At 37.2% G+C, this 13,188-nt stretch overlaps 1 protein-coding gene across 1 annotated transcript in view; it reads left to right on the top strand.

The window, feature by feature from the left end:
* The first annotated feature begins 5,001 nt into the window (after positions 1–5,001).
* CEP135 (centrosomal protein 135) overlaps positions 5,002–13,188 on the top strand; it is a 29,945-nt gene continuing 21,758 nt past the window's right edge. The window contains exons 1-8 of the mRNA XM_041402796.1: positions 5,002–5,276; positions 6,388–6,552; positions 7,557–7,747; positions 8,254–8,421; positions 9,834–9,975; positions 10,390–10,474; positions 11,429–11,557; positions 12,687–12,902. Of these exons, the coding sequence (XP_041258730.1) occupies positions 6,440–6,552; positions 7,557–7,747; positions 8,254–8,421; positions 9,834–9,975; positions 10,390–10,474; positions 11,429–11,557; positions 12,687–12,902 (1,044 nt within the window). The 5' untranslated portion in view covers positions 5,002–5,276; positions 6,388–6,439. The remainder of the gene's footprint in view (positions 5,277–6,387; positions 6,553–7,556; positions 7,748–8,253; positions 8,422–9,833; positions 9,976–10,389; positions 10,475–11,428; positions 11,558–12,686; positions 12,903–13,188) is intronic.

Raw genomic sequence — 13,188 nt, 5'->3', positions numbered from 1 at the left:
AGTAAATATGATGTAGTATCAGTGTACTCTAAACCTCATGTAAATCCCTCCTCCTCCTGGAGCTTCAGCTGCCAGGGATTCAGGACCTGGGTTTTCCAAACAGCTTGGTGAAATAGCCAAGTTGTTGGATAGAGGTGGGGTGTATACAAGGTAGAAACAGGTACAATAAACATGCAGGAGCAGAATGTTTTTTGAGATGCAGATGCCAGGAAAAAAAAAAAGAAACAAACAGTATGAATGTGAGTTTTTCCTTCTGAGTTTTGAAACCTGCTAGATGAAACCTAGATTTCACAGATCCATAGAATTGTGTTGGAAGGGACCTTAGAGATCCTCTAGTCCCAATCGCCTTCCATGGGCAGGGACACCAGGTTGCTCAAAACCCCATTCAGCCTGGCCTTCCAGGAGTGGGGCATCCACAACTTCTCTGGGCAACCTGTTCAGCGTCTCACCGCCCTTACAGCGAAGAGTTTCCTCCTCCTACCCAATCTAAACCTACTTCTCCTGTCACTATGTGCCCATGGAACCGTCCTCTCCGTGTTTCTCGGAGGCTCTCATGGCTCGGCTGTGGGCACGGGCGAAGCGGCTTGTCCCGGCCGCACGGTGCCCGGGGCCGCAGGAAGCGTTCCGCCCGCCGCGCGAGGGCCGCCGGGCCAGGAAATCGCGGGAGGGGAAGGGAAGGGAAGGGAAGGAGCGGAAGGGCCGGGCCGGGCCCCGGCGGGCGCGTCCCCCCGTTGCTGCGGTGACGGGCCGGAAGCGGCCGCCGCTCCGCGCGCCATTTTCAAAGGATTTCAGGCGCTCGGACACCGCGGCCGCTCCGCAGCCGCCCCGCTTGCCGGCGCCTGCTTTTAGTGGTAAGTGTGAGGGGAAAGTGCTATAAACCTGTTTGCAAAGCGACCGCCCGCCCCTCTGTAGGTACGGACTGGGATTGCTGGAAGGTCTGCAAAGCTTCCAGGTTAGGGAGACGGGTGATGAGCAGGCTCACGATCGAAGGAGTTTTCTTGTGCTGTAGTGGGAACGTACAGGATGTGGTGACAGGTCACCTGGGAGGATGTGGAGTCTTCCTCTCTGGAGACATTCTAAACCCACCTGGACGCGTTCCTGTCACCTGCTCCAGGTGAGCCTGCCTCGGCTGGATCGTCTCCCGAGCTGCCTTCCAACCCTAACCATCCTGGCGTTCAGTACACTTTAGCGAAAAAATCTGCTTCTTCGGAACAAGTGTTGTCTTTCCCATGGCAAGTGCCTACGCTTGTATGATATTCGTATAAGCCTGTTGTATGAATATCTTGGTCAGAAATGAACTCCCTGCAAATCCACTTGGAAGCAGACTTTCCTAAAGCAAGTGCAGGCTCTTTGGGTGTATCTTCAATATGATGCAGCTGTGTCACGGCACAGCCCTAAAGCGCCGCAGTAGTCAAATATCAGGTCCTCTGAGTGCCTTTGGTACCTGGGCGAACAGTAATGATGTAAGGAAAAAGCTTTTAACATGTAAGTTCTGTTGAATGAAAAATGCGTTTTAGTATTTCCCAAAACTGAGACTGAAAGTGCAGTTCACGATTGTCTTTGGTGTTAATGTTACAGACTCAATTAAAAAAATAATCGTTTCATAGCATATACATTTGTCCGTAGTAATTTCTTTGTGTTCATGTAGTTTTGTTGTTCACATGACTCAATGACTGCATTATTTCTTCCATGGCCAAGATCCAACTTTGCTCTGCTTTTTTTATTACTGCCTTTTCTGATTGATAACGCAAATATTGAATCTGCAACAGTTCTGAACCTGTGCTCACCATCAGTTTTGCTGCGTTGTTCTCTGAAAAGAAGGAGGGCTTTAATCTGCTAATCTAATAGCTATAAACATTGCTTCTTTCATATAATTTTATGCCAGTTGATTCTCTACATAAAGCCTAGAGCAGGTGGATATAAGGTTCCACTATTACCCATCTTTCACGTCAAGGTTCAATTTTGGGCACTGGTGACTTAGTAGGGAGCAATTCTTAGGTTAGACACATTCTACATATGTCTATTACATCAACATTTATATCTTCAAAAGACTGCTCACAGCCATCCAGGCATGTCAGAAGATGAAGCAGGTGAATGTTGTCACCTTCAGCAGTCTTCATGAGCAAAGAGGGAACAAAAAATGAGGCAGCTGGCTCTGAATACTCTTCAGCAAGCAACTGAGAGATGCAATCATTTAAATATATTAATAAATCCTGTTTAGCTAATGGCTGACTTAAAGTACTAGAGATGTAATCATTTAGACATGTTAATAAGTCCTGTTTAAGAAATGGCTGAATTAAAATATTGTTCCATTTTCTCTTTTCTATTTTTCATCGAAAATGGAAGTTAAATTTTCTTCACAGCAGTCCTAAATTGCAAGAAATATTTAGATGATAAATTATGTGAACTATGTATGCAGCTAATGTAGCCTGTCTCATGGGAAATACCAAAGCTGTTAAGAGTGATTTCCAGTACTTTGCAAACTTACAGACATCTAGTAGGTGTGACATACCTTTCATCAGGACTCAGTTGTGATTCACAAGGCTATTAAACTTCTTTAAAGAAAAGTGTATTCTGGATTGAATTGACTAGGTGCAAATAATGTAGAAAACTTGGATTTACAAAAAAACTTTTTGAGAAGGTTGTTTACCAAATGTTTTTAAGAAAGCAGATGCCCGTCAGCAATGGAGAAAAGAAGCTGGTAGTTAAAAGAGAGAGCAGAAAGTACTACCTTACTGTGAATGTGCAGAAGATTGTCTGCACATTCACTGTAAGGTAGATAGTAATAGTAATAATAAGTCTTTCAGACTGATCTGAAAGAATGGGTTAAACAGCAAGGGACAAAATTTGTTCATTTTATAGACACGTTAAGTGCAATCTCAAGGATTGCAAAAGAGTTTCACTGAACTGAGTAATAAGAGGGAATTAAAGAATAGTGTTAATAAAGGATACATGCTGTGGTCTCTAAAATGGCAGTAACTGCTCAGAAGGATGTGTCACTGTGAATGCATTTAATGTATGCTTTAGAGCAAACAAAGACCAAGTGCCCTGGTTTCAGCTGGGATAGTTTCCTTCCTAGCAGCGGTGCAATGTTGTGTTTTGGATTCAGCATGAGAATAATGTTGATAACACTCTGGTGTTGTAGTTGTTGCTAAGTAGTGCTTGCTCTCACCAGAGGACTTCTCAGTGCCAGTGAGGAGCTGCACGGAAAGCTGTGAGGGAACATAGCCAGGACAGATGATCTGAGCTGGCCAAAGGGGTGTTCCAGACCTTAAAAATACAAACTGGGGAGTTACCCAGAGCAGGGCTGATTGTGGTTCGGGGACATGCTGGGCATCAGTCAGCAAGTGGTGAGCAATTGCATTGTGCATCTCTTGGTTTTATCAATCTCTCTCACTTACTACTACTACTACTACTATTATAATTTTTTTTCTTTTTTTTTGTTTCAAGTATTAAACTGTTCCTATGGCAATCCACAAGTTTTGCCTTTTTTTCCCCCGATTCTCCTCTCCACCCCTGTGGGAATGGAGGAGTAAGCAAGCCAGCTGTGTGGTGCTTGGTTGCAAGCTGGGGTTAAGCCATGACAAACACTGATCAGTAATGTGAAAGAGTGGGTTGAACAGCAGGGGACAAAATTTGCTCATTATGTGGACATGTTAAGTGCAGTCCAAGGGTGTCAGAAGGATTTCACTGGACCGAGTAATGATGCCAGAGTTGAGGAGCAGTGTTAGTAAAGGCAAAGCGATACATGCTGTGGTCTCTAAAGTGGTAGCAACCACTCTGTGGGATGTGTCACGGTGAATGCATCTAATCAATGCTTTAGAGCCGTCAAAAAGGCAAATGGTAAGTTAGGAATCAATAGAAATAGTGAAGGCTACGGCCAGGTATCTCTGTGGCTGCTCAGAGAAAGGTCTGTCAGGTACTGTTATAATTATTTCAGTCCAACTTGAAGCCTTCAAGGCCCTGCATTATAGGGGCTTATATGAAAAAAATTTATGAAGGAGTAAGATTTGACTCGTGGTTTTTAGGTTTTTATGCTCTTGCTGTTGCAACTATCAAGAGACACAGGACGTTGTGTCAGACAGGTCTTGGATTCAACTAAATCAGTGCATGTCATATATTGATTTTATATTTCTAGAAAACCAAATTTTCCTCATGTAGGAGTTACTAGATATGGTAAGACTAGTGATAAACTAAGTTTAGGATATAAGATTTAAATTATGGTAGTCTGTAGTGGCAGAGGTCTGGAATTACTGACACATAATTTCTTTCTAACAAGGAGTGTACGACAATTATTGTCTTTGAAGACTTTAATATCTATGTTAAGCTCTCTGAAATAACAACCCAAACTCTTATATTCATTCAAGGATGCCTTTTGGAACTATACTACAACTATTAATTTCCTGGGCTTATTGTGGATCAGGTGTGGCTCTAGGGAATATAATACTCTTTCTGGATTGATTCCAGTGGCAATAATGAGTTAAATTAAAAATGTCAGTTTTTAGGAAGGAGAGTGATTCAACCAGCAATTTGTCAGTACTTCCCAATATTGGATTATGTTTAGGTTACTATATTTTAAATGCCCATTGCAGGGATTTAGTGAGATTATATATGTACTTCCTAGCTACAGTAACTGAAGTGCTAACATATGTCCATTTATTTTTCTTTGCAGTTACTTCCTGTACAAGCTGTGATACGGATTTGTTCATTATATTTCTTCTGTAAAACTTTCTCAATTTGATTAGTAAAAAATCTTTGCTCTTTCTAAAACACAACATTTTAAACAAATCTGATGAACTATTTTGAGGTAATTTAATCTTTTTAACTGATACAAGTCTTCTTAAGGAGAAGATGGGCTCAGGAGTTACCAGTTTTCTTCTGTAGTAATATAAAATGTGTTCCTGAGTCTCAATCTAGACACAGTAACACAATCACACTTTTCCTGAATTCAACACAGAATCTTCAGCTTTAATGTAGAAATACCAAGAACTTGTTGCTTTAGTCTTTGGCTGTCAGAGGAGTATGAAGAGCATTTCCTACACATCAGGACATTGACTTCCACTGAGTGCGCTGGTGGAACCAAAGTGCACCGCCGCCTCCTTCAGCCACCCCAGCGCAGTATGTAAGGGATTGTTGGCAATCCCAGTGCCATTTCTTAGTTAATATCCCAACAACTTGAACCTCTTCAAGCAAATATCTTTGGTAGTACCCAGAGCAGATACTGTGCTTGTAAGACTGGTGATTCTCATCTACAGAGCAGTACCCGGCAACCACAGGTCTGTTGCTAGACTTCTTTGTAGTGTTTTAATAAAATGAGATGAAATCTTAACTTTCCAGCATTAGATATGAGAGAAACGTGCACATTTTCCTCACTTCGTTATTAGTAACTCATTTTATTTTCCAGTACCTGCAGGTATTTATTTAATATCTTTTTAAAATCTGGAGGATTGTGATGATAGTTTGGGTGATCTCTATATTCTGTTACTTTTATATAAGATGCAAACAACACTACCTTGAATTGGTAGTTTGGCTGCTCAGGTCTTTGCAGCCAATAGGTTAATACTGAAACTTCTAAAGAAATGTGAGGGAAGATGTTGTACAGAAATAACTACTTTTCAAAAATATTTCTAACTATTGAACAGATGTTTTTACAGATTAAGAAACATAAGATTTAGTACTTGATTTGTTTTCTCATTCTCTGTCTGAATTCAGAAGGACATAATGATGTAAAAGTACTTATTCCCTCAGATTTTGGGAAAACCAAAATTATCATTTGGCTTCAGACACAGTAATGCTGATCCAGTCTCCTTTAGATCACCTTAGTAATAAAAAGATAACTAATCAGTCAATTGAAAAAACCCCAGCTCTCTGATCCTTGAACTGTATTTTCCATAAAATTATGCACGTATGACTGCAGTACACCAGTATTTTTTATCATTCCTATTTTCTATTGTAGAACGTAGATGCTGAAAGTTAATCTGTCTTTAACATTTTACATATTTTATGCAATTTTAGAAATGGTTGGCAGAAGTTATATTAAGTACTGGCTTGTAAACTTTGAAAGTAAGATTTATATATTAAAAAAAATATGAATTTTTCAGAGTAATCTGTCAATTTGTATTTATGTAAGATATAGTGATGACCATGATTCAAAAAAATCAGAATATAATGAGAAAACTAACTGTCAAATCAATTATTTATTTTTAAAGGAATATCTAAATATGTTTAAAACTTTTCAGTTGCAGTGATCCTGTTTTGATTTACTTAAATTTTAAGGACATGCTTATGCACTGTATTTCCTACAGAATAAAAACCTTTTTTCCAATACTTTTTTCCTATATTTTTCCTCTCTAAAGGACAGATGCTGTAACCAACAATCTTTTGCAGGTGTCCTGTTTTTGTTGACTGTGACAAAAGCAGCTTTGGAGGTGTGTTTACAATGAGTGCAAATGCAGAGCGAAGGTTTGTTAATCTCAGGAAACGGCTGAATCAGCTGGGCTATCGGCACCCACTGGGAGTGGACAGTTTACCTCTGGTGGAAAAGCTTTTCAGGTATTCAAAGGGGATTCATTTGAAAAAATAGTAATCATATAGTAGCTATTGTTTGATTTTTGACATGTAAGAAAGAAGGTTTACTATGTGAATTATTTTCTAGCAGTGTTATTTTGGAGCTAACATTAAGTTCCGGTGTCTGATGAAGTCAAATGGGTTTGCTTAAATGATGGGAACATCTTAAGATTTAATTTAGTTAGTGGAATTAATTAGTAGAATTGTTTCTAAGGATCTATGGCATAGGAAAATTCAACTTTTCTAACCTCATAAGAGAGCTAAGAACAGTCGCTATTGATATGTCCTTAAAAGGATGCACTCTCGTAACTGGTTCTATAAAAATGATCCCTATTGCCTGTCCTGGGACTTAAAATAAAACATTCACCTCTCCATTTATTATGGCCTCATTTAGAGAATTTTAAATTTGTTGTCTCTGCCCTTTTTACAAGACACATAATAGAAAAAAAGGCAAAAAATGTTCAGATTTCCTTCTTATTAGGTCTGCCAGTTTTTGGCTTTGGTATTATTAAGAACACAGTAATTTCCATAGTAATCCAATTACATTTGATGAAACACACAAGTGTAGCTGTTCAGGTTCTGCTGCTCTCTAGTATGTAATACAGATGGAAGAACATAGGTGGGCAAATATGGAGTAATCTGTCTTCAACATTAAGTCTCATTCACATGTCTACCAGCTAGGTTTGCTTTCTCCATCACTAGCTTTGATACTTAGCAGATGTAAACTCCTGATATGCTTTGTATTTTGTTTTCTTTTTTCTTTTTTTTTTTTTATCCTGTTCTTTCCTATTTACTGGGTTTTATTTTAACAGATGTTTCCTATCTTTCAGTTTTTCTTACATGACATGAATGTTTTGTTGCCTTTGTTTGAACTCATTTGTTCCCCCTCTCAGGGAAAGGGTTTTGTTTTTCAGCTCATAATAAACATTTGCATGTGCAGTGTGAAGGCTGATAGCATTGCTAACACATCTGATGCTCCTTTATCCTAGTGACTTAGTTCATACAACAGAGAGCTTGCGCAAAGCAAAGTTTTCTTCTGGAAAAACTGAGAAAGAGTGCAGCAATTATGATACTATTTTGGAACCTTATAAAACAGAGAATGCTAGACTTACCAGGGAAAATAATGATCTACATTTAGAAATATTAAAACTGAAAGAGCAGTCTGATCGTCATGTTAAAGGTAATATACAAATGATGATTTTATTTTTTGAATCCTTCCATGCTAAAATAAAATTGTGGCTAAATCCTTCATCTGCAGATTCTTTATCTGTTCTTTTGAGTGAGTGTGAGTGGTCATGGAGTTTGGTGCCTTTAATGAATTAGGGTTCATGCTCGGACATTTCTTTTGCAGTCAAAAAACTTTGGAAGTTCTGCAGATTTTTGTTTCAATAAAATATGAGAATGTTAAAAGTCTTAATCTATACTTTTGTACCTTGAAATGGTGTTTTTTGCTTGAAAATTAAATACTGCTGTTTAATGGGCCTTTGTCCCACAGTGGGTGTTTATTTGTAAAACATGTATAAATATATATTTTTGTGTGTTTGTAAAAGTATGCACAGATGCATGTATATTTGATAATTTTATGCTATGGCAAAATAATATTGGATTTTCTTTTGCTTATTTTGGTGCTACTAGGAAAAATAATAGTGAATAAGAGAAATAATACTGTTTTTCTCTCCCTTGAAGATTTGAAAGCTTCCTTAAGGAGGGTTGAACACGAAACAACTGACTTGAAATTTTTGAATAACCAGTATATACATAAAATTAAAGTGCTGGAAAAAGAGACCAAAGCCAAGACTGAAAAAATTCAGCAGCTTCAGGAGAAGAATCTGCAAGCAGTGGTACAAACACCTGGTGAGTGTAAATAATCACAGATATTTTCAACTTTTTTCTGGACTTCTTTGGATCTTCAGAACATAACATCTTTTTCTCTTGTAAGAGAAGTTACTGTAGTAAAATCTCCAGTAGGGTAACATCGCCCTTCGAAAGTTTAGGCTCTGAATTCTGTAATTTCCCTGTCTGAAGTTTCATTAGGTCATCCCTACATCCCTAGGGACAAATTTGAATGCAAACTTAGATTCAACTGAAGACTTTTAAGTTAAAATGTGACTAGAAAGCATTATTAATCAACAGCTATTTCTTTTATTGCTGCACCTAATTAAGAGACGTATTGTTTGACACTTGCATATTTTTGACAGGTAATTGATGTGTAAGTGACAAATTCAGATTTTTGGAACCAAGAGCTAAACGTAGCAAGATGCAAAATATGTCTACAAGTATTCCAATCCTCTATAAACTTACAATATTTACAGGGTCTTTTGATAACTTAAAATGTTCTAGATGTTACTTTCAGGTTGATGTCTTTCTCCGGGGTTTCCTTTTTCTTCATTTTTTGAAGCTAAGGAATATAGAATTATTTTGTGAAATTTTGAGATTGTCTTTTTTTTTTCCAAGTCATTGAATTATATATGCATTTTTGGCATTTGAGGAAAATCAATAGATAGCTAGGAAAAATTAAATTTCCTCTTTATTTTTGCATACCTTTCTGCACTTCATGTCCTTTGCTTCAAAGATGACGTGTTAGACTTTTGTCTGTCTTTCTGCATACATGCCTCTTGGTCACCAGTCTTCCAGGATTTTTCTATACTACATCATCCAATATTGCATGTACTTATTTAACCATATGATGAAATGTTCTATCTGGAAAAAATACTGTGTTTTGCTTTTTTCTAAATATGTTACCATTCAAGCTAATAGCATGCTCTGCTTGATAAGTAGTAGGGTATGATAGTCACTGAAATGAACACAGAGTAGAAGGAATAAAAATATTACTAAACAATGCAAAGGTTACTTCAGTCATAAAATAGTTCTTAAATGTGAAAACCAAATGCCTTTTATGATGTTTTGATTTAGCTGCCTTAGTAAGCTGAATCACTAACAACTTCAACAAGTTGAACTTGTTGAAGAACTATAGAGTATTTGGGATCTTAAACACTGGGGAAAATTACTTATAAAAGCTTTGTGTGTTTCCTTATTATTATAGTCAACTATATTATAATAGTGAACTTTAGCAAAACTGGCACTAACCTGCAAGAATGGTGTTGTCTAGAATAGGTGAATTTTATCAGCTTATTGCAGAAGGATTAAAATGGTGAAACGTGCCCACTCAGAAGCAGTGGAATAAATAAGAAAATTAATTTTGTAATAAAGAAGATGACTCCCTTGCTTTAACTCCAAGTTATATGTGTCTGGGTTTGGGCTTTTAGGTGGCAGGAGGAAAAGCATTCCGTTCCGGCGGCAGCACATGCAGATAGACCAGCTCGTGCCCCCGTCAGGTGTCAGCGCCTACCCCGTGCCTCAGCCTCAGGACCCCTACATCGCAGACCTTCTCCAGGTGGCTGATAACCGGTGAGCCAGAGAGCTTCTTAACTCTGAAGTGTAGGTGTGTCTTGGATTCTCACTGTCCTACTCCTTTATGTTGGTAAGTCAAATTAATCTTCCCCGACTTGAGTCTGTCACTGGTGGCAGTAGTTGGTAGATGCTCTCCCTGTCTTTTTCTTGACCCATGAGCTTTTTCTTCTTTTCTCCCCCATCCTGTTGAGGAAAGGAAGTAAGAGAGCATCTGTGTGGGGGACTGGCAGCCAGGCACAGTCAACCTGCTAAAATATCTCAAAGAACAGCTTCTGCATTAACATTTTGCATGAGCAAAACTATTTCTCTGTAAAATATTTGGGTTCAGGAGCAAAGAGAAAATGCTAGTATTGAATTGTGTGCATACAGTTCTTTCATGAATTCACATAAAAATATAGTGCTACATTTCAGAATTCAAGAACTGCAGTCAGAAGTAACTGAGCTACAGGAAAAGCTGGAGACATCTGAAAGTGGAATGAAAAATTATAGCAAACAGGTATGTTCATATCATCAGTAGTAGTGGTATTGTTGTTTTATTATTAATATTAATATTATTGTTATTATTTGGGTGTCATAGCCACGGCAATGTCCTTGGTATCTTAAAAACCTTCTTGGGAATGCACTGTATGGTTTGTGAAATATAATTATTCTAACCTGCCTATGTCAAGCAGTTTCCCTCCTCTGCTTTTGGAGACAGCAGCAATGACAAAATACTTGCCCAGTGGTTTTCTTGATAAATTTTATCTATTGAAATTTTGTCAAATAAGCTGAACATGACAATCATAAGTAGAATTTTTCTGCATTTTTTAGTGCATAAGTGTTAACTTGTCCAAAATAGCAATTTGATTTACATATATCTTAGGATAATTTTTTCTCTGCTTGGACTGGTTATATTTTTTAAATTTTTATGAACAACAGATTTTACGTTTTAATGAGAGTGGATTGATAAGATAGGGACAATTTTTAAGTAATGGAATTACATCAAATGTTCATATGTTGCATCTTTCAAAATTTAGGGATTGTGTCTTTCTTTTTTCTTCACTTCTTAGTTTTCCTCTTCCAATATTTCCTTTTTTTTCAGTGACTGGAATAATCACTGAGTTATCTTGCTTAAAAGTTTTTTCCCTAACTTTAAGTGCTAGTATCAGTTAAGTTGTAGCATTCGTTAACTTCACTTTAAATTAAAATTGTTTGGTTTTCTTCAAGAATATAATCTAGCAGGACCTGTTCCAGTTTTTCCTTACAAATTGTATTTGATTAATTTATTTCTCTTTCAAAGATATAACTTTCTTCAGAAGAACCAAAAATTTGAAAAACAACAAAAAATACAAGATAGAAATTGTACTTTTAGTTGCATATCTTTTTACTGAATGTTATGTGTATGTTTATTTAAATGAAGGGTTTTTTAATGGTGTATAAAGATACTGGAGGTTTTTTTTGTTCCTCAAAGGTTGAGATACGAGACAAAGAAATTGAGCGCTTAATGCTGGCGTTGGATGGTGGGCGTTCTCATGAGGTTCTCTCTCTGGAATCGAGAACTAAAAGTAATGAGAAGCTTATTTCCCACTTGAATATACAGGTAATTCATTTATTACAGTTTAATCAAACCTAAAAACATAGCAATCTAAAAAAACCCCACAAAGCATGTAGCTCTTCAAACAACCACTAAAGATATAAAATCAATCGATGGAACTTGCCTTTCTTTTTTGGTGGCAGTGTTTCTTTTCTAAGGAAATTTAATTTTGTGTTTTACAAGTCTGTCAGAAAGGTTATGTTAAAGAATTCAATTAACTCACATCTGTACATAGTATGTTAATCTGAAAGTATTCAGCAAATTTTTGTATGACACATCGTTTTCAGCAAGTTTGAAAATCCTTTTATTTAGTTAGAAAGTTATTGCATGCATGCCATTTATGCTTTAGAAAGTAACAATGGTATATGTAATTATGGTAAGGGGTAACCCTGTAGATGTTCTCATGAGAGAGTGGGGAATCATCCTCATGGATTTCAAATGGTCCCCACTTTCACTCCAACACAAACTTGTGAGGAAAGGATAAGCTGAGGATAAAGGTGTTTGTGTTTACTGTGTGTAATAGCATGCATTCAGTAGTGGTCTCTGACTGAGAATTTAAAGCTGGGCTGGAGTACAAATCACATAAAGCCCATCTCTGGATTTGTACCATCAATTCTCAGGTTTTTCTCACGTGAGTTAGATGTTTTGTGTACTGGTTGTGCATGATGTACAGTGGCATGCTGAAGAGTTGATTAGCTTAGGTTCAGTGCTGGAAAAATATGGAATGAGCTATGACTTGGAAGCAGGACAGCTGTGCTCAGTGGTCCTGAATTAGTAAATCATGATGAATACAAATTTATTGTGCAGGGAGTGAGCCCAGAGCTGCATGAAGCTTAATTTGGACCATCAAGACTATTTGCTCAGGCTTGGTCCCAATATACCACTTTTATTTGACAAGAAATGTATAGTTGTCTTTAGATAGCAGTATTCATGATTATGAGAGAGCTCATAACATTGTATTTCTTTTTCAGGTTGATAAGCTTTAAGTTCTAAAAATGGAAAATCTTGCAATTTTTAACAGGATACCACTTTTTTAGTTTGGATGTAGAGATACTGTATTTCAGAAGATTGGGAGGAACTTTTGCTACCTAACTTAACAATGCATATTAATATTTTAATGAAAAATGTCTTTCAGGTTGATTATCTTCAGAAAAAAAACAAAGAACTTGAAAATCACATTCAAGATCTCTTGGACACTAAACAAAATGTGACTAGTGAGGTAGTGGATTTAAGCAATAAAAATCAAGAACTGTGTCAAGAACTGAATGAAATAGATCACTTGGCACAGCAGTTGGAAAGACACAAAGAAATAGTGCTTGAGACTGCAGATAAAGAAATAGGAGAAGCAAAGGTAATCACTATTCTGTCACAGAGTGAAGGATCTGCTCCATTTTATTTAGTTTTATATCTTCTAATTAGAATGAAAGGCTTATTGGCTTGTGAAAGGAAGATTAAAAGGATTTTTTCCCAGTTTTCTTAACATGTCATGGAATTTCTTACTTAAAGTGGATCAATCACAACTATTTTGTCTCTTTACTGTATTAGGTTGAGATGATTTTAGTTAAGGGACAATCTGTCTTTTTCTTTTATTAGCTAAGTAAGAAATAGAATGCTGGGGTACTTAAAGCTATTGCTAG

This window comes from Onychostruthus taczanowskii, unplaced genomic scaffold (genome assembly GCF_017590055.1).
Source record: "Onychostruthus taczanowskii isolate IOZ18803 unplaced genomic scaffold, ASM1759005v1 scaffold2, whole genome shotgun sequence".
In the NCBI taxonomy this organism is placed as follows: Eukaryota; Metazoa; Chordata; class Aves; order Passeriformes; family Passeridae; genus Onychostruthus; species Onychostruthus taczanowskii.
This window is presented reverse-complemented; position numbering and strand designations above follow the sequence as displayed.